General features: G+C 39.5%; 1 protein-coding gene across 2 annotated transcripts in view; it reads right to left on the bottom strand.

The window, feature by feature from the left end:
- Positions 1-3,361: 3,361 nt before the first annotated feature.
- dnai4 (dynein axonemal intermediate chain 4) overlaps positions 3,362-27,528 on the bottom strand; it is a 57,523-nt gene continuing 33,356 nt past the window's right edge. The window contains exons 10-18 of one of the 2 annotated variants that reach the window (XM_052012508.1): positions 27,037-27,191; positions 23,819-23,905; positions 18,905-19,056; positions 17,761-17,918; positions 17,355-17,479; positions 14,884-14,982; positions 12,520-12,749; positions 10,839-10,989; positions 3,362-3,538 (exon numbers count right to left, since the gene is read on the bottom strand). In XM_052012508.1, coding sequence (XP_051868468.1) covers positions 3,431-3,538; positions 10,839-10,989; positions 12,520-12,749; positions 14,884-14,982; positions 17,355-17,479; positions 17,761-17,918; positions 18,905-19,056; positions 23,819-23,905; positions 27,037-27,191 — 1,265 coding nt within the window. In that variant the 3' untranslated portion in view covers positions 3,362-3,430. The remainder of the gene's footprint in view (positions 3,539-10,838; positions 10,990-12,519; positions 12,750-14,883; positions 14,983-17,354; positions 17,480-17,760; positions 17,919-18,904; positions 19,057-23,818; positions 23,906-27,036; positions 27,192-27,528) is intronic. The other variant, XM_052012509.1, reaches the window with a different exon arrangement.

Here is a 27,528-nt window from a genome sequence, read left to right as displayed (position 1 = left end):
TTCTTAGAGACAGGATTTCTGGGCATTTGGAGAAGCATAGGCTGATTAGGGACAGTCAGCATGGCTTTGTGAGGGGCAGGTTATGCCTCACGAGCCTGATTGAATTCTTTGAGGATGTAACAAAGCACATTGATGAAGGTAGAGCAGTGGATGTGGTGTACATGGATTTTAGTAAGGCATTTGATAATTCCTCATGGAAGGTTCATTCAGAAAGTCAGGAGGCATGGGATCCAGGGAAACTTGGCAGTGTGGATTCAGAATTGGCTCGCCCATAGAAGACAGAGGGTGGTGGTAGATGGAGCATATTCTGCCTGGAGGTCGGTGGCCAGTGGTGTTCCGCAGGGATCTGTTCTGGGATCCCTGCTCTTTATGAGTTTTGTTTTTATAAATGATTTGGATGAGGATGTGAAAGGGTGGGTTAGTAGGTTTGCAGGTGACACAAAGGTTGGTGGTGTTGTGGATTGTGTAGAAGGTTGCTGTAGGTTACAACAGGAAATTGATAGGATGTAGAGCTGGGCTGAGAAATGGCAGATGGAGTTCAACCCGGAAAAGTGTGAAGTGATAAACTTCAGGAGATTGAATTTGAAGGCAGAATACAAGGTTAATGGCAGGACTCTTAGCAGTGTGGAGGAACAGAGGGATCTTGGAGTCCACGTCCATAGATCCCTCAAGGTTGCCGCACAGGTCGATAGGGTTGTTAAGAAGGCGTATAGTGTGTTGGCCTTCATTAGTTGGGGTATTGAGTTCAGGAGCCGCGAGGTAATGTTGCAGCTCTAGAGAACTCTGGTTAGACCACACTTGGAGTATTGCATTCTGTTCTGTTAGGGACATTTAAGAGACTCTTAGATAGCCACATGAATGACAGAAAAATGGAGGGCTATGTGGGAGGGAAGGGTTAGATAGATCTCAGAGCAGGATAAAATGTCAGTACAACATTGTGGGCTGAAGGGCCTGTACTGTGCTGTAATATTCCATGTTAAATATTCAGTTAGCTTCCTCTTGATTTATTTTTAGTTTAATTCTTATTCTCTTTTCTTTCCTGACTCTCAGAATAAAGACTCAACAGTTTAGTTTTAGGGTAAAGCCAAAGCCTTCTCTAATTGCCTAACATGAGAAACCAGAGTCCATGTTAATAATAATCCTAACTTTTCATCCATCTTTCTGGCAATGACCATTCAAGTTGTACAGGGGTACCACAGGACTTGAACCTGCAACTATTTCCACTGTGTGGCACTACATAATAATATACTTGTGCTCAATGTCAGGGACCAACCTTACAGAACAAGAAAGCCACAATACTCTACAATGAAAATACATTGTTATCCATTGTTAATTTTTTTTCCAATGAAAGCTATGCACTGAAAATCATTTTAGTTAATTAGTTAAATTTGTTGTTACATGGCCGCACATTGTTAGCAACCTAGCAACTGGTAAATCTAGCCAAATGTATGCTGCTCCTTTAGGTTGACTGGTATCCCAAAGTAAAAGGTTCTATGATGCTTTCGCCATTCATCTACCACCGAACCAGGTCTCTGACAGATGCCATCTCCCTGACCCTACACTCATCTCTGGAGCAACTGGACAGTTAAGATAGTAAAGATACCTACCTTAGACTTATGTTTATTGACTACAGCTCTGCCTTCAATACTATAATTCCAAGCAAACTCATCACGAAATTCTGAGACTTGGGAGTCAACACCTCCCTCTGCAACTGGATCTCACCAATCAGTAAGGATTGGCAGTAACACCTCTGCCACGATTATCATCAACACTGGCACTCCACGAGGCTGCGTCCTCAGCCCCCCCTACTCTACTCCGTATACACTCATGACTGCATGGCTAGGTTCTACTCTAACTTCATCTGCAAGTTTGCAGATGATACCATTGTAGTGGGCTGTATCTCAAATAACGATACCTCTCTGCTGAAATCACGATAAATTAACTTTATTCGATTACCGTCCACTACTTCATGAAAATAGTTTTATTCATGCATGATCGCGACAGAAAACATCAACAGGTGGCTCAGCACCATTTTCTTGATGGCACTTAGGGACAGGTAATGAATATGGGCCCTGTTAGCAGTATCCATATTCCAAGAAAGGCATCACAGATAATCCTATCCTGCACTCTCCTGCTATCTGCATGTGCATTTTTTATTAGAAGTTGCTGTACAGTGATAAGGAACAGGAGCACTTAAGTTTTCCACTCCCTTGCTCAGGAGTATTATGGTCAAATCTTTAACTTTAGCTCTGCCTACAGTAATATCTCCAGTAAGATCATGGGCCAGAGTTAGAACGTTTTGATCAGTTCATCACAATTTCATGTTGGATACAATGGCTGAATCAATATTAAGTTCTAACTTTAGACTGTTGGCCTATAAACACAAGCCAACATGACTGTAGTATAAATATATAACTAAATTTGTGTTGTCCACAACTCCTCAGAAGCTGTTTAACTAAACTAAATTCTGACTTTTTTTAACCACTATTTTACTATAGACTACAGATTATCACACTATTTGACCATTTTATCCAAGGCTTTGGTTTCATCTACTCAAGCAAACATCATTTTGATGTACAACTTAATCAAAAAAATTTCTGCTTTAAAAAAAAAGACATTTTCCATCTACACTACATGGCTGGCAATCTCAAGTGGTGGTCATTGTAGAATCCAGCTGATTTTCAGTGTTTTGAAGTAAATAAAATGAGCAAGTGATCCATCTTGTCAACCAGTGAAGATGTAAATTTCTCCATTGTTTCTCAGGTGCCAATACTGAATTGATTTCAATCTGTTATTTTTTTAAAAATGCTGTGGGTCAATAACTCCAACAAAATCCCCTTTTACTTCTAGATTGATTGAGAGGATCTCTATGAGCGGATGTGTATTTGTTTGGGAAATTGATTGGTGTTATGGCAACCTGAGACAATACCCACAAAGACAGGTTGCCATAACACCAATCCATATCTTTTTCCCCCTACCTTCAATTTGTTTACAGGTAGGAAAAAAAACATTAAATACTGACTTTAATCACATCTGAAGTAATGAATGATAGCATGAAAACCAAATTTACTCAGAGAAATTGCTTCTATCTGTCACTTTTGTACTCCTACCTAAATATCAAAGAGGAGTAGTGACAGCAGTTATTAATAGTACATCAAGAATTGTTAACTTATACGTTAATTAAGCTGGTCAAAATCACCTAAATGCCTTGTACTGATCAACCATTTTTAAACCTACTTGTATACCAGAATAAAAGATTACAATCATTTGAGGGTTAAATGAAGCTGAAATTGCTTAATATTCTTAAATACAAGATATTTGGTATGTGATGAAAATACTTCAAGCATTACAATCAATTTTTCACATGATTTAATATGAGCTGTAATGTACAAAATAATGAAATTAACAATTGTATTAAAAGCAACAGTAGTTAAACAGGAGTATCGCAAATGTTAATAGTGTGTTCTTCCACTACGTAAGTCTCACTAACCATTTGGCTGGCCAGTGTGCTCACAATGATGCTATTTAGCATGGGTAGCTGTGCATGGAACAAAAAAAAAACACAACATTATTATAAATGATATTCATGTCCCATTTCAGTTAGAAAGTCTCAAAACTTTAAAAATAGATTTATCCCTAATCTATTAACTACTCTGATAAAGGATCATTGACATGAAATATTAACATTCCCCAAGCTTCTGCCTGGTCTGTTGAGTATTTCCAGCATTTTCTGGTTTTATTTTTAATTTCTAGCATTGGCAAACTTTTGCCAATGTGCTGAAATAGAATTAGATTTAAACTTGGCAGGATATGGAAGTCAAGGCATTAATGTAGGCTGTGGGACTGTGATGGTATTTGACAGTATAGAGAGCCTGGAGAAAACAACCACCTTAAATTTACCAGGAATCTGCCATTGAAATATGTGAACATCGAAACTGCAGATGCTGGAAATGCTCAGCAGGTCAGCTGCACCTGTGTGAAGAGAAACAGTTAATGTTTCAGATTGAAGACCCTTCATAAGAACTGCAAAGACAAAAAAAAGCTTGTTAAGCTGCAGGGAGTGGAGAAATGTCTCTGACAGGGTAAAACTGGAGTGGTCATGGGGATAAGTTGTAAATAAAGTTATCCAGTCAATGAGTAAATGGGAGCAATCAAAGAGTGAGAACATAGATCTGTGTTCAGTCCGCAGGGGCAACCCTGAACTTCCCATTGCCTGCCACTTCAATGCTCCATTCTGCTCCGACTTACCAGTCTGTGGCCTCCTGTAGTGTTACAAATGAGGCCCAACACAACCTTGAGGAAGAGCCCTTCATCTTCTGTCTGGGTGCATAGCAGTCTTCTGGACTTAATACAGAAGTCTACAAATTCAGGTAATGTCATTTCTGTCTGTATCAGTCAAGCATATCTTCCTGCTCTCCATTTCACAACACCTATGTACTTTTGTTTATGTTCTCACTCTCTAACAGTTCCCATTCACTCATTGGCCAGATACCCTTGTTTACAGCTTATCCTCATGGTCACCCTGGTTTTACCCACTCGGAGACATCCCCCTTCCCCCACCCTCACTGCAACTTCTTTTCTCTCTGTTCCAGCTCTGTTTCTCTTCCCATAGATGCAGCCTGACCAGCATTTTGTGTTTTTATTTTAGAATGCCAATGAAATCTGGTGCTTGAAACAAGCCAGAACACCCAGTGAGGGAGGGAACAAAGGAGGAGTTGAAATATCCAAAGGGTTATTTTGCTGAAGTAATCAACATTTGTAACAGAATTTCTCGATAACTAGTACAAGGATACCATTGAATAAGCAAAAGAGGATGAAACAAATGTATTTTTGAGAGGAGACAGAGTAAGGATAGTTCTGGAAATGGGCAGTTTTCAAGCCAGATTAAAAATTTAAACAGGATTCAAGTAGAGTGTTAAGAGGAATTCACTGGTGTCCACAAGCAGAAGGTGGGGGGTGAAGGTGGAGAGAAGGTGGCAATATGTTTTCATGATGTGCCTAGATTCTTCCATGTCGTGTGCCTCATCAATGCAATGAGACAGAGGAATCAGGACTGTTTAGTAGTTTATCTGGGCAAATTGCCAGGTATAAAAAGAGGGGATTGTAGGCTTATATGTTTTATGGCAGAGGACATGTAGCTGCTATAAAACATGTTGTAATAGAACAAATGTCTGTGTCTTATTAAACATGTCAAATCTGGTTTCTGTAATTGAGCTCACAGGCTGAGCAGTACAAATAAGAGATACTGAAGAAGGGCTCGATTGCCTTACTAGTTTCTAAGACTTAAAGGGACCATAAGCTTCTTCCAAATGAATTGATCTCTGTAGGAATGCAAGTTGATGGCTTTAGAAATACATCTGGTCTCAAAAAGAAATGTGGCTCCAAATAATATATCCATTGATTACTCTTGATCTTTGAAGGAATATGACTCTGATTGACAATTGTAGGGAGATCGTAGATAACTGTAAGAATAATAGGGCTGTAATAGTAGGGGATTTTAACTTTCAAAACATCAACTGGGACTGCCATAGTATTAAGGGCTTGGATGAGAAGAAAACTTAAATGTTTTTAGGAAATTTTTTTCAATTAATATGTAGATGGCCCTACTAGAACTCAACCTCCTCTTAAAAATAAGGCGGAGCAAGTGACTGAAGTGTTGGTGAGGGAGCACATTGGGACTTGTGACCATAATTCTGTTGGTTTAAAATAGTTGTGGAAAAGGATAAGATTGTCCACAAGTTAAAATCCTAAATTGGGACAAGGCAGGAACTTTCAAAAGCTGATTAGGGAGAGGCTATTTGCAGGTAAATGGACACCTGGCAACTGGGAGGCCTTTAAAAGTGAGATTGGGAGAATTTAGGGCCAGCGTGTTCCATTCAGAGTGAAGGGCAAGTCTGACAGGAGTGGGAAACCCTGGATGATGAGAGATATTGAGGCTCTAGTCAAGAAAAAGGAGACACACGTCAGGTATAGGCAGCTGGGATCAAGTGAATCACTTGAGGAGCATAGGGGTTGTAGGAGTACACTTGAGGGAAATCAGGAGGGGAAAAAGGGGACATGAGATAGCTTTAACAGATAAGGTAAAGGAGAATCCCAAGAGATTATACAAGTATATTAAGGGCAAGAGAGCAACTAGGGAGAGAATAGGGCCCCTTAATGATCAACATGGTCACATGTGGAGCCGCAGGAGATTGGTGAGGTCCTAATTGAATATTTCTCACCTGTATTTACCACGGAGAACATAGGGGACTCAGAAGTTAATAGTGATGCCTTAAAAAGACTCCACATTACAGAAGAGTCGGTATTGGAGGTCTTATAATGCATGAAAAGGTAGATAAATCCCTGGGACGTGATCAAATGTATCCTAGGACATTGTGAGAAACGAGGGAAGAAATTATGGGGGCCCCTTGCTGAGATATTTGTATCATTGATAGCCATGGGTGAGGTACCAGAAGACTGGAGGGTGGCTAATGTTGTGCCTTTATTTAAGAAAGGATGCAAGGAAAAGCCTCGGAACTAAAGTCAGTAAGCCTAATGTCAGTAGTGGGTAAATTATTGGACGGGATTCTGAGACAGGATCTACATGCATTTGGAAAGGCAATGACTAATTGGGGATAGTCAGCATGGCTTAGTGTGTGGGAAATTGTACCTCATGAATTTGATTCAGATTTTTGAAGAGGTGACCAAAAAGATAGATGAGGGAAATGCAATAAATGTTGTCTACATGAACTTTGGCAAGGCCTTTGACAAGGCACCCCATGGTAGGCTGGTCCAAAAGGTTAGATCACATGGGATCAAGGGCAAGCTAGCCAATTGAATACAAAATTGGCTTGACAGCACGAGATGGAGGGTAGTGGTTGAGGGTTGTTTTTCAGACTGGAGGCCCATGAGCAGCAGTGTTACGCAGAGATCAGTCCTGGGTCATTTATAGTAACGATTTGGATGAGAACTTGGGTAGCATGGTTGGTAAGTTTGCAGATGACACTAAAACTGGTGGTATGGTGGGCAGTGAAGAAAGTTATCTCAGATTATAACAGGATCTAGAGGCCAGTGAGCCAAGGAATGGCAGATGGAGTTTAATTCAGATAAATGTGAGATGTTGCATTTGGGCAAGACAAACCAGGCAGGACTTGCACAGAGAGAACTTGGGGTGCAGGTACATAGTTTCATGAAAGTGGTAACAGAGAGAGACAGCATGGTGAAGGCAGCATTTGGCATGCTTGGCTTTGTTGGTCAGAATGAGCACAGGAGTTGGGACGTCATGTTACAGCTGTATAAGACCACATTTGGAGCACTGTGTACAATTCTGGTTGCCCTGTAATATGAAAGATGTCATAAACTGGAAAAGATGCAAAAAAGAGTTAAAAGGATGTTACTGGACTGGAGGATTTAAGTTACAAGGAGAGGCTGGATAGGCTAGGACTTTCTGCCCTGGAGTATAGGAGGCAAAGGGGTGACCTCAGAGGTTTTTAAAATCATGAGGGGCAGAGATAAGGTGACGAGCCAATCTTTTCCCCAGGATAAGGGTGTCCAAAATTTAGAGGGCAGAGATTAAAAGAGAGGGATATGATTTAAAAAGGGACCTTGAGGGGCAACAGAGGGTGGTGCCAGAGGAAGTGGTAGAGGTGGGTACAATTACAATCTTTAAAACACATTTGGACAGGTATATGGATAGGAAAGGTTTAGAGGGATATGGGCCAAATGCAGGCAAATGGGACTAGCTCAATTAGGCAACTTGGTCAGCATTGGAGGAGTTGGGCCAAAGGGCTTGTTTCCATGTTGTATAGCTCTATACCTGTAATGACAGCTGGTTGGATCAATGGGATGTTTTGTTGTGATCAAATACTGCCTAACTCTGGTTGGTCAAAAGGTAATAGGTGAAACTCTATCAAGAAAATCTATGATGTGCAACCCTAGAAATGGATGATACGGATCACGTAGTTATGCTAAGGATACACTAATCACAGAGCTGTGATTTTCAAGTCATCCTGGAACTCCGTGTCTGGGTGATCTCCTTGCATGTGCATGACTAAATAGGTGAACAAAGGAACTCTAGTTTCAACTGATTACTGTGGAAAATTAAGGTGCTGTTTGAACTCCCACAATACACTCTGATTTCTGCTCTTTTAAAAAAAAATCGGCCCTTGTGTGTCCACTCTCCTGGATCTTTGGGTTGCTCTTAAATGTGAAAGTGAGTAACATGAAAGATTATTAGTAGGATTTTGTTCCTGGTGAGAAAACAGTCGAAGTGACAGTTGTGTTCCACTCATTTGTAGCCATCTCCACTTGTTCCTTGCACCTGCAACAACTCAGATTGCTGCTTTTATCCGAGTGTGTTTTAAACTGAGACTACATGTTAAATGTGAACTCAGTGCAATAAGAAAATCAAAAAAAACCCGCAGTTGCTGGAAATCTCAGTGGAATCTCATCTTGAAATATGGTCAGTGTCATACAGCACAGAAACAGACCCTTGGGCCCAACTGGTGAGTGCTGACCAAAATTCCCATCTAAGCTAGTCCCATTTGCTCACATTTTGTCCATATCACTCTGAACCTTTCTTTCCATGTCCCTGTCCAAGTACCTTTTAAAATATTTTGTAAATGTACCTGCCTCAACCTCTGCCTTTGGCAGCTCATTCCATAAACTGACCACACTCTGGGTGGAAAAGGTTGTCCCTCAGGTTCCTATTAAATCTCTTCCCTCTCACCTTAAACCTATGCCCTCTAGTTCATGATTCCCCAACCCTAGGAAAAAGACTGTGCACATTCACCTTGTCTATGCCCCTCATAATTTTATACAGCTCTACAAGATCACCCCTCATTCTCCTATGCTCCAATGAAAAAAGTCCCAATCTGCTCAACCTGTCTCCCTATCTCAGTCCCATAAGTCCTGGCAACATCCCTGTAAATCTCCTCTGCACTCTTTCTAGCTTAATGGCACCTTTCCTATAGCAGGGTGACCAAAACTGAACACAATATTCCAACTGTGGCCTCATCAACATCTTGTACTACTGCAACATAACATCCCAACTTCTATACTAAATGCCCTGACTGAAGGCCAGAGTGCCAAAAGCCTTCTTCATCACCCCGTCTACACGCGACGCCACTTTCAGAGAACCATGTACTGGTACTCCTAGGTCCCTCAGTTCTACAACACTCCCCAGAGCCCTACTGTTCACTGTGAAAGTCCTACCCTCGTTTGTCTTCCTAAAATGCAACTTAGCTCAATTAAACACCATTTGCCATTCCTTGGCTCACTTACCCGGCTGATCAAGATCCCTCTTAGTCCTGATAACCATCTTCGCTATCAACAAGACCACCTATTTTCATGTCATCTGCATACTTACTAACCATGCCTTATACATTTTCATCATTGATGTAAATGACAAATACCAATTGGCACAGCACTGACCCCTGGGGAATACCACTAGTCACGGGCCTCCAGTCAGAAAAACAACCTTCCACCATCACCTTCTGCTTCCTACCATCAAGCAAGTTCTGTATCCAGTTAGCCAGCTCTCCTTGGATCTCATGCAATCTAACTTACCATAGCAGCTTACCATGCAGAACCTTATCAAAAGCCTTACTGAAGTCCACGTAGACCACATCTGCCTCCCTGCTGTTCATGAGACATGATCTCCCATGCACAAAGCTGTGCTGACTATCCCTTATCAACCCCTATCTTTCCAAATGCTTGTATACCATATCCCTCAGAATCCCCTCCAGTAACTGCCTACCACAGATGTTAGACTCACTGGTCTATAGTTCCCAGGGTTTTTTTTGCAGCCCTTCTTAAGTAAAGGCACAACATTAGTCACCCTCCAGTCTTCTGGCACTTCACCTGTCAATAATGATGATGCATATATGTCAAGCAGGGCTCCTGCAATTTCTTCTCTAGCTTCCCAATGTTCTTGGATATTCCTGGTCAGGCCCTGGAGATTTAATCTACCTCTATACCTTTTAAGACATCCAATACCTCCTCTGCTGTAATGCAGACTATCCACAGGACCTCCCTATTAACTATCTCCAGGTCTGAAGTCTTTATGTCCTTCACAGTAAAAGCAGAGGAGAAATACTGAGGACCTCAGCTACCTCCTGTGGCTCCACAACAGAGATATCCACTTTTATCTTTGAGGGGGTCTATTCTCTCTGGTTACTTTTTGGATCCATCTTACTTTTCTCTGCCAAAGCTTTTTTTTTGAGTATACTCCCACAAAAAAAAACCCTGTATTCCAGGGATTCACTTGATCCCAGCTGCCTGTACCTAACCCATGCTTTTTTCTGCCCAGAGCCTCAATATTCCTCGTCATCTCGGGTTCCCTACTCCTGCCAGCTTGCCCTTCACTCCAACAGGAACATACAGATCTTGAACTCTCAATATCTCACTTTTAAAAGCCTCCAACATGCCAGACGCCCCTTTGCTCACAAACAACCTACTCCGATCAACTTTTGCAAGTTCTTGTCTAATACCATCAAAATTTGCTTTGCCCCAGTTTAGAATTTTAACTTGTGGACCAGATCTGTTCCTTTCCATAACTAATTTAAAACTAATAGAACTACGGTCACTGGTCCCAAAGTGCGCCCTCACTGACATCTCAGTCACTTGCATCTCATCCAAGATCTTCTAACTTTTGACAGCAATAACCATTGTAATTATAAACATGTGAACATTCATATGGAAAATTATAATCTTACAAAAAATACAAAATTATAAAAAACATTAAGTATCTAAGATAAAAAGTTATTAATGTTCAAAACGGAGGCAGTAACATTGAACATTGCAGAAAGTGAAGGAAATTTTTGTTTTACATAAGATACAGTGCCTAAATTGGAACTTACGGCTTCTTCATATGGAGGCATATTATCGAGCTGGTATACTGTGACCTGTCCATTGCTGTCACCAATGAGAATGCAATCTGTGTTTTTAGCAAAGAGTATGGTAGTCAAACTTGCTCCTTCATTGGCTGGGCAGATAATAATAGGATCCAATCTACCAAAGGATATAATAAAATAAAAATATTGAGTATTTTCTTTGGTATGTTGTGCTTACTGCAAAATAGGTTCAGAATATGAACTTTGAGTTTTATTTTAATCTTAAATTAGTTTTCAGTTCAAATTGAAAAAATGTAAAATGAAATCTCTGTCCAAACCTTAAAATCGAGGTGCATGGTTAGCTTTACTTTAAGATATGGGATTCACCACCTTTTAAAGCTGCATACACGAATTAGATCTGGCTAATTCTGAACTGTAGTTCAGAATAATTTGATAGCTATCAGGCATTTTTGGGTTGTCCTGAGAACAGTACAGCACACTGCACACCAGGCAGTAATAAGGAAGAGAAGCTGGAAATATTCAATGGAGAGCAACAATGGAGAATGAAACAGAGTTACTGTTTCAGATTGATTAGTAACCTTTCATCAGAATTACAATATTCTGCATGCATATCAGGATGAGTACCTCTGGTCTGCATGAATGCAAGAGAAGCTCACCCTCACTCTGATTAGGAACAAGGTCTATTTTTTTTTTACTCCAGACAGTTAGGAATCCTCACAGCAGTTGATAGACTCTGGAGTTCCAGGTTCTTTATCATTATCCACTCATTAGTGGCTCAGATTACCGGTATAACAGTGCCAAATGAGACATGCCAGCAATTTATTGGCAATGAGCTGGAGAACAGTGTTTAAGTTCAAAAAGAACAACTGCACTGAATGTACTTGGATGATTGATGTACTCTCCTACACTGATAAAAATTTGGCCAGGAGCCACCACACTGTTAGCTGTCCACCTGGTAGTTGGGCCATTTAAGTTGCTCCAGGGCTAGAACACTGAAGCCAAAACAATCCTCCTCAATATTGTCACCACCGACCCCACCTTAGACAAGTCCCCATTTTGTGGTAGGCTCTCTATATAGGGGGTGAGAATGTGACAAAATAGTATAATCCTACATACTTGTTTGTTATCCAGTCTTTCCTCTCCTCTCCTGAAATTACTGATGATTTATGTTAATGTGGGTTCAGAATTTCCCATGCTCCACTGTGCAACCTTAGTGTTATTGAATATTTATAGTTTTTGTTTAATATATGGAGAGATAGCGTAGACAATCCCTGTTTTCCTCTGATGTCCATGTAGTTAATGCATGTTTTAAATAAAGCTCACTGAACAGAGATTATATGTTGTTCAAATATAGGCATCTGGGTAATTTCCTTAAATTCCATCCCCACTTCTGCATTGCCCCCTGTCATGGGGCGGCTAAGATTAATAATAGTACTTCAGCTAATTTCTTAGCTGTGCTTAGTAAACACATATCTGATTAAAAATCATAACCTTCTGCTCTCTAAATATTAGTAACAATGCCAGGTGTTATGAAATAGGCTACTGGAATTGTATTATTCTAAGGGTTAAAGGTTGGCACAACATTGTGGGCCAAAGGGCCTGTATTGTGCTGTACTGTTCTATGATTCTATGTGTTAACAGCTTACTTTCACTCTGTAATATTTGAATAGGCAAAGGAAATACTGACATGCTAATGGAAAGGTCCCAGATTTCCACTCTGTCCTCATTCACTGCTCCAAACACAGTAGCTGACTTTGGTGACCACATGATGTCGTGCACAGCCTTAGTAATATTGGAAGAAAAGCGTAAAATTGGTCGCACTATTTCCTGACTCCATAAATGAATGGACCAGTCAGAAGAGCAGCTCAGAAAAGTATCATGAGAAAACGGTGACCATGCTACTTTATACACAGGACCCTGGAAATGAAACATCAAAGGTTAAGTGTGTGCAGGTATAGTAATTACTTGTTTGACCATTCTGTTCTTTTACCTCCAGCTAATTTCTCTATTCTCCCCACGTTAAAGACAAGACTCAATGCATTGACTTCAAGTATGATTTGTTTCCAGGGACTTAAAACTGCAAAGCTTTTTACCTTCTTTCTGTAATGTAACAACTTTTAAAATCCAAGCTTGGTGTAAGCTAACTATTTCTCTGTTTCTCTTTTCATCCTTGATTTGGTATAGGGATTAACCCTTCACCCAGGCCTCTAATAAAAGGTTTCATTTATTGAAATAACTGAATAAAATCCTGCAAGGTTATTAACATCTCTACTATATCACTAATCACAGGAAATTTCTAATGGGTTTTTCTGATGGGATCCAGGTTTTTCTATCTGTGTTCTTGACAAAAGGTGCACAAGTTATAGAAGGATAATGGATATAGTGGATCAAAGGGCCTTCTTCTGTGCTGTATGACTATGTCCCGCTACCTCACTTCTCAACTAGTGAGAATCAGCACAATGCATTTACAAACAAGAACTGAGGAAATGTAGAAACTAAAACTATTTTTTTTCTTTTTATTCATACAAAATGGATCTTACACCTGGGAATGCATGTCTAATGGTGGCAGCAAAAGAAAAAAATGTATACAGTGATCATGGGAGATAAAGGCAGGAATGAGGGGAGGGTAGTTTAACTTATTCCTCTAGCTTCATTTAGCTTCCTGCCCTCCTGCAACAATATGAAGCCACAGTTACTTTAACTGCTGGGCTTTTCTGATATGCCACCATTATACTCTCAATTAAACTAAAAGTAAATGGGAATTTAATCTCTGCCTCTAAAAATATTAAATACCTCTTCGCCAGCCAGTTCTCAAGTAAATATAGCAGAGGACCTTTCAAGTGGATCTTGTAGTGGGGGCAGTTCAGTTAAGAGAAATCTAAATTTTGCGACTTTTCTTTTGTCACATCCAGGAGGTCCTCCTGGCTCCACTAAGGAATCATTCTAATCAAAAAAAAAAACAACCTGGGGGTATCATCAGTATTATGATCCACTTTAAGCTCACTTTCCCCTAGTGGGTAACCAGACCAACTTAAAAATCACTGTTAGATCTGAAACATGATGGGATTCAATAAGCTTTTGTGGTTCAGGGCTCTGCTGTCTGAACCGTTTGCTCAAAAGTATTTATCAAAAAAAAAGCAATGAATCAGAGTCAGGTTTATTATTACTAACATATGTAGTGAAATTTGTTGTTTTGCAGTAGCCATACATGCAAGACAGACATAAAAATTACTATAAATTACAAAAATAAATAAATAGTGCAAAAGAGGAATAACAGTTCATGGACTGTTCAGAAATCTGATGGCAGAGGGGAAGAAGCTATTCCTAAAACGTTGGGTTTGGGTCTTCAGGCTCCCGTATGTCCTCCCGGATGGTAGTAATGCAAAGAGGGCATGTCCTGGATGGTGAGGGTCCTTAATGATAGATGCTGCCTTCTTGAGGAACTGCCTCTTGAAGATGTCCTTGACGGCGGGGAGGGTTGTGCCCATGAGGGAGCTGGCAGAGTCTACAAACCTCTGCAGCCTCTTTCGATCCTGTGCATTGGAACCTCCATATCAGGCAGTGATACAAACAGTCAGAATGCTCTCCACCGTACAGCGTACATTGTACACCCTACATTGTACACTGTACAATGGGCTCAAAGGCAGTTTTCAGGCAGGCATATAACCAGGAACATTTTAACTACCCACCTTCTTTCCTTGTTTCTAGTTTGTACCATCAGCTGATTAACAGTAACTCAATCCAGAAGAATAAAGCTGAAAATTGAAGAAACAAAATGAGGACCACCAATGGATCCCGCTACTATCACATTTTTGACAACTAGGCCAAAAATATTGCGTTGCCAGCATTGTTCGCATGCAAACTGCAAATGGAAAAAGTTAAAAGGCTCAAAGGAAAATGTACACCAAATGTTGGTTGGCTTCCTGTCAGCCTGGTCGAATTAAAAAACAAAGTTGATGCCTTCTCCCTATTAAATTTTCAGTTCCATTAAGCTGTGTATTATTAAAAGGATCCTTGATACAGTTAATTTAGTATTTCAGTTGTCACATACCTTGTGGACTCCATATGTTTCTAAGAACTGCTCATTATAGGAACATGAGCATTTATGAATATAACCTTCTTCTGTCCCAGCCAGGTAAATATTAGTTTCCTGCAAAAACCAGAGACCATTTTCAAGGGCAACACATTGAAGAATATACAATAATTAAGTCAGCAAAATTGGGTTAATATTGGGCCAGAATTCTTTAGTGATGATTTTAAGATGATTTATCCTTAAACTTTCCTAAAGATCATGCAACACATGGATTGTTCTGTTTAGTTGTTGCCCAAAAAATGTGATAAGATTGTTAATAATATGTGGCACTACCTTGCCAGATAAACTTTTATAGATATATAAATATATATAAAAATGGACTTTTAGAGCTCAAATTCTAGCTTTGTCCTATGTTTGGGACTGAAAGAAAAACTTTGTTGGCATAGATTAAAATATAGTTTTGTAAAAGCTGGTCTGTGAGTGTTTAATGCTGATTCAGAATACCAAAGCATTAAAAATACAGAGAAACTCAAGTGGTCTGTTTAGGCCCTCAGACTATTCTACCACTGAATGACATCATGGTTGATCTGTTGCTAACTCCATAAATTGCCGTTGTCTTATATCTTGTAACAAAAATCTTTCAGTCTCAAGATTTAAAATTAACAAATGACCTGACATCAATTCACATTGTTTGCAGAAAGATGTTCCAAACTCCTATCATATTCTACATTCCTAATGTTATTCTTTGTCCTGAATGAGACTCCAAATCTAATAGAAATAATTCATCTGCATCTACCCCATTGCTTCTCTTCAATAATTTGAATTAAAAACAAAATACCCCTTTCTCCTTCTAAATTTCAGGCTACACAACTCTAGTCTGTATCCATCAACTTCAAAAGGAAATGAATGTGTTGGGGTGAGAACCAGTTACCTGATACTTTCACGTACATTTAGCACTAATGAGAAAAGACATTCAATGGCATTACCATTACTGAGTCCCTCACCACCAACATGCTGGGAGGTGGGTGTGGAGGAGAAGTATCATCATAGACCAGAATCTCAACTGAACCATCTATATAAATACTATAGCTACAAGCACATGTTGAAGGCTGGGTATCTTGCAGCAAGTTACTTACCTCCTGACATCTGAAAGCTTTTCCACCATCCAAAAGCACAAGTAAGGAGTGTGATAGAATACTCTCAACAGGCTTGGATGAGTTCAACTCCAACAACTCTCAAGAAGCTTGACACCACCCAGAACAATGTAGCCCATTTGCTTGGTATGTCATCAACCACCCTAAGTATTCATTTTTCCACCAACCATGCACCTTTGCATACTGGCTGCAATGTAAACCATCCTCAAAATGCCCTGCAGTTACTCACGTGGGCTGCTCAGAAAGTACCTCTTCCACCAAGGACAAAGGCAACAGACACATGAGAATATCATCACCTAGCATTGCCTAGATCCCAAAAGATGAAAAATAAAACAAAAAGTTCAATCTGTGTACATGGAAATCTGCCAAACTGTGTTTACAGTCTATCATTGTGTGCCATTTTCTCTTACGAGATGGAGGGAAGGATGTTGGTATATTATAGCGTGTGAAATGGCTGCTGTGGTCAAGTAGATGGAAGTGTACATAAAGCACAAGGTGCTTGAGAGACAATAGTGGTTAAGTAAATGAGACTGTGGGTATATGAATATCATGTAGGAGCACTGATTGATTGAGATTGTTATTGGGTAAGTGATGGGGTCACAGAGTAAAGACAAGTAAATGAGTTTAATGATGTTTTTGGTTGGCCTTAAACTTCTGTCTGCAATGGTATCAAACCCTGAATGCATCAACCAATCTTGCAACCTCCTACATTGTTTCTTCATTTCTGTCTTGAAGATCTTCCATGACCCTTCATCTGGCAAAACTTCTCCCCAGGTACCCACCCATTCCACCAGGATGTCAAAGTCTGCCTTACAAGAATTAAGCGTCTGTATACAAAATATTAAGAGGAATAGATAGAGTGGACGGCCAGCGACTCTTTCCCAGGGCACCAATGCTCAATACAAGAGGGCATGGCTTTAAGGTATTGGGTGGGAAGTTCAAGGGAGATGTCAGAGGGAGGTTTTTCACCCAGAGAGTGGTTGGTGCATGGAATGCGCTGCCTGGGGTGGTGGTGGAGGCTGTTACGTTGGTCAAGTTCAAGAGATTGTTAGATAAGCATATGGAGGAATTTAAGATAGAAGGATATGTGGGAGGAAGGGGTTAGATAGTCTTAGGAGTGGTTTGAAGGTCGGCACAACATGGTGGGCCGAAGGGCCTGTATTGTTCTATGGTACCATGTCTGTGATGCTACTCTTGCCCACAATTCACTACAAACTGCACAATGATTTTCAGCATTATCTGCTTTAAGTGGTTATCTCCTGTTTAGGAGGTGCAGATGTGACTTAATTGGTGCAGATTAGCTTCAGAAACAGATTTGGATTTTATTAAACATACCTTTGGGTGGAAAGCAAAACACATTCCTGGTGCTTGGCGAGATATGGATGCTTCACTCTTCTTTTCTTTATCAGTAGCCACTTTTTTAGATGTCTGTACACTTGTTCGTTTTATCCTCATTAAATCTGTGGTACAACATGAATGTTACATTATGAAACATCTTAGATTTGCATTCCAGTAAGAAGAACGCAGGTCAGGAAAATAAACAGCTACAGCCTCAGCCAAATAAATAAATAAATAATTTTAATGAATTACAGAGTGCAAATTTAACTTTGGAATCTGAAATTGCAAGATTGAAGCTTCAATTCATTATTCAGATGCATTCTGGTGATAAAGGTGGCAAAATAAACACCAATTAACTGCCTCTTGTTACCTCTGACACCATATGGTTGGATTCTAGGCTTACCGGATGATTCCAGTCCTTTTGCAAGGGTCCACTTGGCAATCCTACCGTCTGCAGCAATGGAGATCAATGTACCTTCCTTTTCATCCCCTTTGGAATTTCTGTCCTGTTCAGTCCACTTCAGCTGCCAGACTGGGCCAATATGCTTATTTATATCATTACTGCAAAGGATAGAGAGGACATTTTGTAAAGTCTCCAATTAAAAATTAATTTTCAAACTTTCTAAGAGTATTTGTCCAAAAACAACAAGCAAGATCTTGCTGGCATTCACCACAACCCACATTCACATCCTGTAGTCACCCCATATCCAAACTTGACAAGTCTACATGAGAAGGGCCTATCCTGCCAGACCAAGGTGTCCCAAACTCCAGTATTCAGGTCTGATGCACTAAAGTATTACCATCCGATGTTGCTCTGAAACCTTTGACATTTGGAACAGCCCTAGCCCTAACTTTGCCAGTTGCCAAAGCTGGCAAGTTTTTAAATGAACCTCTCTTTAAAAAGTTACAAATAATTAAAAACTAAATTAATTTGAAAGAAAGGAACTTGCATCCCTACAATCTCCACTGAAATTAATGGAATTGAGGATATGATCCTACTTAAACATGCACCACTGCCAAATAAATTTCAGATTTCCATGCTTCAAAGTGTAGAAATCCAGATTTGCTGCCATTTAAACTGGTAAATACCAGTGGTTTCATATTACTGCAGATAATCTAATACAGATTTCAGATTATCAGAGAACTAATGTTTGCAAAAATGGCTGAAGTGATCATACAACTGTACTTGAGGGGCAAATAAATTCTTAGGAAAAACAATTTCAGTGCTGTAAAAACAACAGAGCAAATCTTGGCTTTGGCTGGTAGATCCAAAGGGAATTGTCAACATTCAAGCACAGTGGTAAATCCTTGATTTAAATGGACACACTGCACGCCCAAAATTTGTTGAGTGGCATTTAGCACCTTATCTCTCACTACAATCTGATACTGGAGCCCAGTCTTGCTGAGATCATCTGTTTGCTAACTAAGTCAGAACTGCATAGGATCAGGAACCCAATCCATTCAATGCTATGAAGAGGCAGGATAAAGGGAAAGAAGATGCTTGGCACTGCATTGCCATGGTAACCAAAATAATTTGGTGATCTCACCTGCTATCCAGAACCAATCCATTTTCAGGGTTGCGTACATTGTAGATTGCCACAAGTCCATTATAGTAGCCGACTGCAAGCAGATTGGGGCTATCCGCAGAGAAATCCAGTGCTGTAACACCACATTCACAGTGATAGATCCGCTCAGGCCACTAATATGAATGCAAACAGACATTTTTGAGGGTGGAAGTAGTATTACATTTATTGTCATATTTTGATTGAAAACATTGTTCTTCTAAAGAAATGGAATTTACCAGAAATAGCAGTCAAGAGAGATGTAAAGTAGGTTGCTAACTTACTCTCAACTCATTTTAAACTATTACACAAAGCCAAATCCTGCCCTAGCATTTGGGACTTTATGGGATGCATTTGTGTAATCTAGTACCTCGATTAGTGCTCAGGATACACTCCCTGGAACAAGTGCACTAATGAAAACACGAGAGCATTATATATGGCAAGATGTGCGACGGTGCCAGGAACCTGGCTCAAGCTCCCTGTCCTCCCTGCTGCTCTGCCCAGAAGCTGGGTGCTAGGAATCTGGCACAAATCCAGCAATGAATCGCTCACGGCTCAATGCAGAGAGGCTCCATGAGAGATAGAACCATAGAACAATACAGCACAATACAGGCCCTTAGGCCCACCATGTTGTGCCAACCTTTAAACCATGCCTAAGGCTACCTAACCCCTTCCTCCCACATATCCCCCTATCCACATTATACCCCATTTACCATATCTTTGCCAACTCAATTACCTACGTACATCCCTTTGTAGCCTCCTTGTGTCCTCTTCTCAACTTACTTTCCTCAGGAAGGCAGCATCTATCACTAAGGACCCTCACCATCCAGGACATGCCCTCTTCTCATTACTACCATCAGGGAGGAGGTACAGGAGCCTGAAGACCCACATTCAATGACTCACAAACAGCTTTTTCCCTCTGCTATCAGATTTCTGAATGGTCCATGAACCCATGATCACTACCTTGTTATTCCTTTTTCTTTTGCACTATTTATTCATTTTTGTAATTAATAGTAATTTTATGTCTTTGCACTGTACTGCTGCAAAACAACAGATTTCATGTCATATAAGTCAGTGATAATAAATCTGATTCTAATTCAAACCAATGCATTAATTATCTCACTAAAAGCTTTTAGACCCCAAGATAAGTCCATCAGGACCTGGGTACTTGTTAGCCCATAGCTCCAACAATTTGCTCAATACCACTTCTCTAGTGATTGTAATTTTCTTGTATTCCTGCCTCCCTTCCAATACCTGACATGACTACTTTGGCATATTACTTGTATCCTCTATAGGAAAGGCTTATATAAAATAATTGATATTTCACCTGCCATACTCTTATTTGTCATTATTAAAACTCCAAAATCACTTTCTATAGATCAATTCTCATTTTGTTAACTTTTTTAAACATCTGTAGAAACTACTGTTTTTATATTTCTAGCCAGTTTTGTATTGTACTCTAATTTTTGCCTCCTTATTAATCTGCTAGTCACAGTTGCTTTTTTATATATATTCTGTCCAATCTTCTGGTCTGACCCCCGTCTTTGCACAAGTATATGCTTTTTCTTTGTTTGATACCATCTCATTCACTACAGAGCTTGAAGTACCAAAGCCAAAACAGCAAAGTTCATTTAGCACTGGTGACGATGGTGCATCTGTACAAAGATGATGCATTAAGTTAGTTAGTTCTAAGAAACAAAAGTTCACAATATTTTATAACCACTTTAACATAAACATTAAGGAAACATGCAAGGAATAGTGAGTGGAAGCTATTTCTACATGCCCTTGATGTTTAAATAACTTCCCTCTGATTGCCATGTTTTTCATAAAATTGTCAGAAATTCTGTCCACCAAATCACTACAGAAGGTTTATGGCATTGAGGTCGGTCACCTCAAATTTTGCACTAGTGCAGTACTATGGAGGTGCATGGCTAGAGGTGTGACAAGCATTGCTATCCTAACAGTATCATGGGTCTGAAACTCGAGTCCTTTGGTCCTCCTCATCCACATCACAGTTATAACCATCCTCTTCCCACACTACCTGTTCTCATGCTGGATCTGTAGAAAAAGGAGTCAAGAAGCCACAAATCCATAAACATCACCCATCAGGATTAAGAAAACAAAGAAGTGGGTGAAGTGTTCTGGCTATGTGATGGTTTTTAAAAGGATGCCGGGGACACAGTATAATAATCTAGGTGAAGGTATTTGAGGAGATGTTCAGCAACCTACCCAAAGCTTCCTTATGAGGTTGACCTACAAGTAGGTAGTGAGTAATGGTAATGCTAGCATTTGAGGCACGAGTACCAAATGGGTGGCTAAAAATAGAGAAATTGTGCCCAGCCACCATTTGTAGAGGGAGAGGTTTCAGGTTATGCATGGTTGTGAGGGGAGTTAGTTATGGAAATGTATCAGGAACACAAGGTGTACACTCACTTTCAGGTTGACGAGGAGAAAAGGGCAGGAAAAACGATGCATTACTTTGCTCGCCCAATGAGGATATAAAGATTTTGTCAGCAATATTCTGCAGTCCTAGAGATGAGTTGGCAGTCAATGCCAGTGTCACGGCCCTTAAAGTGACATTGTGATAAAATTGAACGTCATGTGGCATCTACTTTCAAGCAGCTTTTGGCAGTTTGACTTAATGTTTGGTTAAATGGCATGCCTTGCTGGCATCTGGGCACAGATGGTGATTGATGATTGTCATTTTATATGTGTATTTCTATGAGCCTGGCACTTCAAAGCCATCGGTTGCTGCTCTCTCAACAAATTCATTCTCCATTGAGAATTAAAGGTTTGATAAGAAGGAAGATCCATTGATAGCAAACTGAGAAACTTTAAACATGATATCAAACTGATATTGTGAAGATTATTGGTAGGCATAAAGATTAGTGAAATTTTAGAAATTGGCAAATGAGAAAAAAAATGAAAGGAATAAAAAAGATTATGGGAGCAAGATGACATGAAGTATAAAAACAAAGAGAAAACATACAAGTTTATTAAAAAAAAGAGTAGCTAAGGTAAACACTGGTTCTTTGAGAAGCAAGTCTGGGGAATTATTAATAGGAAATAATAAAATGACAGACTTTGAACAAATATTTTGTACCTGACTTCATGGATGAATATACCAAAGCATTCAAATTATTGTAGAAATTCCAGAAGCAAAAGGGAGAGAGGAACTTAAAACAATCACAATCACTAGAATGAAGGTACTAGGTGAACTAATGGGACCAAAGGCCAATAAGTCCCCTGGTCCTGAAGATCTGCAACCTAGGCTGTTAAAAACAGTGACTGAAGAGATAGTAGGTGCATTGGCTATGATCTTCCAAAATTTTCCAGATTCTGGAAAGGTCCCAGTGGATTGGAAAACCATAAATGTCATACCCCTATTCATGAAAGGAGGGAGACAGTAGGCAGGAAACTTTAGATGGGTTCAGCTGACAACTGTCATTGGGAAGATGCTAGAACCTATCATTAAAGATGTAGTGGCAGGACATGGCATAATTATATTGTGATCTTTTTCCAGAGTCAACATGGGTTTATGAAAGGGAAACATTGCATTTGACAAATTTACTTCAAAGCTTACTACACAAAGCAAGAGTTCATTGCATTGGATGTGATATATTAGCATGAATGAACGATTGGCTAACTAGCAGAAAACAAGATACATGGATCATTTTCAAATTGGCAAGCTACAAGTAGTCGGGTGATGAATGGAATCAGTGTTTGGACCTCAACTATTTACAATCTATATTAATAGCTTAGATGAAAGGGCATGTGCATTGTAGCCAAATTGTACTATACTACAAACATAGATGGGAAAGCAAGTTTGGAGAAGGACACAGTCTGCAAAAATATATAGATAAGTGAATGGGCAAAAATATTGACAGATGGCAGATAATCAGAGAAAATATGAGGTTATCCACTTTGGAAGAAAAACAGAAAAGCAGAATATTGTTGAAATGAAGAATACAGAATGCCACTCTACCAAGTAAATCTAGGTAATACCTATACATGAAACAGAAAGTTAGCAAGTAGGAAATCAAATGGAAGGTTTTCCTTTATTGCAGATCAGATGGAATATAAATGTAGATGTCTTACTACAACTGTACAATATGCTGGTTAGACCACACCCAGAACACTACATACAGTTTTAGGATTCTTTTTTGAGGAAGTATATACTTGCATTGGAGACAGTTCAGAGAAGGCTCATCAGGTTGATTCCTGGGATGAAGGAATTGATGAATGAGGCAAAATCCAGCAGGTTTGGCCTATTTCCATTGAAGTTTAAAGGAATGAGAGATGATCTTATTAAAATATACATGATTCCAAAGGATGCGAGAGGATGGAACAGGATGCTTACCCCTTGAGAGGACATTTTGAACTAGGAAGCTTAGTTTCAGAATAAAGGTTTGCCCATTTAAGGTAGAAATAAGGAGGAATATCTTCTCTCAGAGGGTCATGAATCTTTGGAGTTCTCTACATGCAGAACTGTGAAGGCTGAAAAGTTGAATATATTAAAGATTAAAATGGACAGAATTTTGATCTATAAGGTGGTCAAGAGTCATGGGGAACTGGCAGGAAAGTGGATTTGGGGCCAAGATCAGAACAACTACGATCTCATAAAAACAAGGTCAAGTTGGCATTTGGCCTACTCTTGCTCCTGTTTCTAACATTCTATTGTCTTTCAGTCTGCTGCTAAGATAGCGTAGTCAAGTTGCAATGAAAGCTTCCATTAGCTGAACTTTGCTCTTACACCATTAATGACTGCATTAAAAAGTAAACTACCAAGAGATATAAATGGTCTAAAAGCTGCAACTCTGCTGTAAACCATTTTGAGGAAACCCTAGGCCCAACTAAAATATTGCATTCTGTGGAGTTCGATTGGCTTCAACAACTTACCATTGGATTTTTCAGTGACCAGCAGCAAATCAGTCCTCCTCTTTGTTCCTTATATCCAAAGTTTCCATAACCTACTACTAGTAGGTCCTGTATGCCAACAAAACAAAACTTTCATAATAATAGACACACAAAATTATCCTAAATTATAATGTTTTTATTACAGAATTCTAGCAATTGCATTTTTTTAAATTTTAATCAACTGATCATTAAGTATCAACTTGGAGGTTCAGTCCACAAACTGCAGACTGAGAACGAATTTAATAAAAACTCCAATTATTAAAACTCATATCCTATTGCAAAGTTACATGTGCAACACCTACAAAATTACTATGAAGTAATTTATTTATATATAAGAAATCAAATTACTTAACAATAATTTCATTTTTAAGACAAGTTTGATACATTGCCTACCAATTTTTTGAAATATTATTCTGATATTCATTCCAAACTTTGCTTTATCCATCACAGATCGTACTTATTAACTTTTCACATCCTCAGCTCCAGCTAGTTTAAAATGGAATAAGTGGATGATAATACAGTGGACTATTATGATGAACTACAAAGACGTGGAAAATGGATTGTACCACACCCATTTAGGCATTAGATAGATGTTTAACAGTCCACAAGGCTCCTTAAGCCTGTTCTGCCAGTCAGCAAAATTAAGACTAAACTGATCTTGGCCTCAATTCTGCATTCTTACCAGTTCTTCAAAATCCCTCCCCTATAATCCAAAGATCTGTCTATCTCAGCCCTGAATATATTTAATGACTGAGCCTCCACAGTGCTCTGGGATACAGAATTACAAAGATTTATGATCTCAGAGAAAAAATACTCATCTCGGTCTTAAGTGGATGACTCCTTACTCTGAAACAAGGCAACCCAGTTCTGGATTCCTTCATCAGGGAAAGCATCCTCCCAGCATCTATCCTATCAAGTTGCCTTCAAATCTTATATGGTTCAATGATATCACCTTTCATTCTTCTAAAATTCAATGAGCAGAGGCTCAACCTTTCCACCCAAGTCACCACCTTTTTTCCAGGAACCAATCTTGTGAATGTTCCAAAGGAGACCAAAACTGCATGCAGCTATCCAGGTGTTGTAGCAAAACTTTCCCACTTCTGTATTCATCTTCCTTGCAATAAAGGCCAAGATACATGCCTTCCTAATTACTTGATTCATCAACATGTTAACTTTGAGTTTTGCATACGAGGACTCCCAGCTCCCTCTGTTAAGTGCACTCTGTAGTCTTATTCCATTTAGACAAAATTCTGCTTTCCCATTCTCCTGCCAAAGTGGATAATCTTGCATTGCCATCTGCCAAATTTTTGCCCACTCACTAAATCTATACACATCTCTTTGCTGAGTCTACTACCGATTGCTGAGAAAGCTAGATGTTAGGAGGGCACAATCTACAAACTTGACAGCAATATTCTCTGGGTCTTCATCTAAATCATTAACACGAGTTGCAAGTTACTGTTGAAGTGCCAAAAGTGATCCCATGGTAACCCACTGCTTACAGCTTGTCAACCTTAAAATAACTTGATTATCCTGACTCCCTGTTAATTAGCCAGTCCTCCACACATGCTAATTATAACACCCTGAGCTCTAACCCAGTACTTTAGTTCAATCATGATTTTCTAAATGTCCTGTATCATTTCCTTAGTAAAGAATTGCAATACTTTTACAATAACAGATTTTAAGCTGACCTATGATTTCCTGCTTTCTGTCTCCCTCCTTTCTTGAACAGAGATGTTACATTTGAGGGTTTTTTTTTAAATCTGCTAGGACCTTTCCAGAATTTGGTCTACTTTGGAAAGTCATAAACAATGTATCCACTTTCTCTTAAAGCCATAGAATTTAAATTTAAAAAGAGTAGAACGATTATAATAGAAGTAATGAGTAGATCTGCAGGGAGCAGCTTGCAATGAGTCACCACACTCCAGTTGGCACCATGCCCAAAAAAAAAGAAAAAAAAAAGAAAATTTGGAATGTCCCTTTTGGCCTTCACTGATTTTTATCGATGCACCATAGAAAGCATCCTATTTGGATAGATCAAGGCTTGGTATGGCAACTGCTCTGCCTGTGACTGCAAGAAACTGTGGAGTTGTGGACAACTCAATGAACCTTCCCTCCATGGGTTCCGTCTATACTTCTTGCTGCCTCAGTAAAGCGGCCAGCATAATCAAAGACCCCACCCACCCCAGGCATCCTCTCTTCTCCCCCCCTTCCCCCCAGTCGGGCAGAAGATACAAAAGCCTGAAAGCACGTACCACCAGGCTCAAGGACAGCTTCTACCCTGCTGTTATAAGACAATTGAATGGTTACCTAGTACGATAAGATGGACTCTTGACCTCACAATCTACCTTATGACCTTGCACCTTGTCAACCTATACTGCACCTTTTCTGTAGCTGTAACACTTTACTCTGCACTCTGTTATTGTTTTACCTTGTACTAGTGCAATGCTGTAATGAATTGATCTGTATGAACGGGATACAAGTTTTTCATTGTGCCTTGGTACATGTGACAATAATGAACCAATTTACTAATTTACTCTTCAGTCACTTTATTTTTAACATCCCAGGATTCAGGGTATTTTGCCCTGGGAACATGTCAGTTGATATTTTTGGTTGCCTCATGTAAAACTGTTACCTTTCACCAAGTTCAATTGGGCAGTTTTGTGTATGTCTGGACATACAGTGGAATGATTCAAGTAGCTCATTTTTATTGGTTAAATATAGGTCCTAATTTAAGATGCTTTTATGGAACTAATCGGCCACAGTCAACATACATCTGTTTTTCCCCCAATGAACATGATCTGTCTTCTCCACCATCTGATTGTGGCCTCCAAACTAACATAAAAGAATGTTGTGGAAGCCATTTCTAAAATGCAGATGCAGCTGTTTCTGTCTATACAATAATTTTCATCCCCAATTTACAAATATGCATGCTGCCTTTAAGTGGCATTAGAATTGCTCGATTTCCCACTGCATCCCAAATGCTGCATTGTCAATAAGCAGTGTGAGTGGTGTTAGCTGCACGGTTGACACATTATATTGAGCTGCTAGCACCAATTTCACATAGGCCATGTTAATAAGCACAATTTCAAGCACAATCAAATTTCTAAGTCACCACATTAACAAATCTACACCTTTCATTTAACACTGATATTCCAATGGTTAATGATTACTTATTTTAGCGGCCTCTTAAGATTCCTCACCAAATTGTGTTTGTTCCAGACCATGCAGCTAACGTTGCGTCCCTTGGTGAGGCTACATGTAAAAGTCCAGAGTGGTTGCAATCTTGGACTCATGATATCCAACATCATCATGTTATCTACCACCTCTTCTTCAGCATTAGAAGTTTCATCTGGATCTAGGTAATACCAAGGATTAAATATTAAGACATAGTAGACATTACCTAACATGGAAATAAAAAGAAAAAAAATGTGAATATCAGACACTTAACTGTTAAAAAGTGTTAGAAATGTGTACTAAAGATCACTCCACATCTCTGATGAAGGCCTCCATCAGAGAAGCTCTGAAGGATCACACCTAAATGTTAATCTGGTTTAAGGTGTTTCATTGAGATTATTCTCAGTACTTTATTGACCAGATCACACTGATGGTTAGCTGTAGTTCTGTAGATGCAGGCACAATTCCTCTATCCATGGATGCATTACTAAGTTTGTAGGCATTTGGTAATCTCCTGA

This window comes from Pristis pectinata, chromosome 3, assembly GCF_009764475.1.
Source record: "Pristis pectinata isolate sPriPec2 chromosome 3, sPriPec2.1.pri, whole genome shotgun sequence".
Lineage (NCBI taxonomy): Eukaryota > Metazoa > Chordata > Chondrichthyes > Rhinopristiformes > Pristidae > Pristis > Pristis pectinata.
Note: the sequence above shows the minus strand (reverse complement) of the source record. Positions and strands in the feature narration are given on the sequence as shown.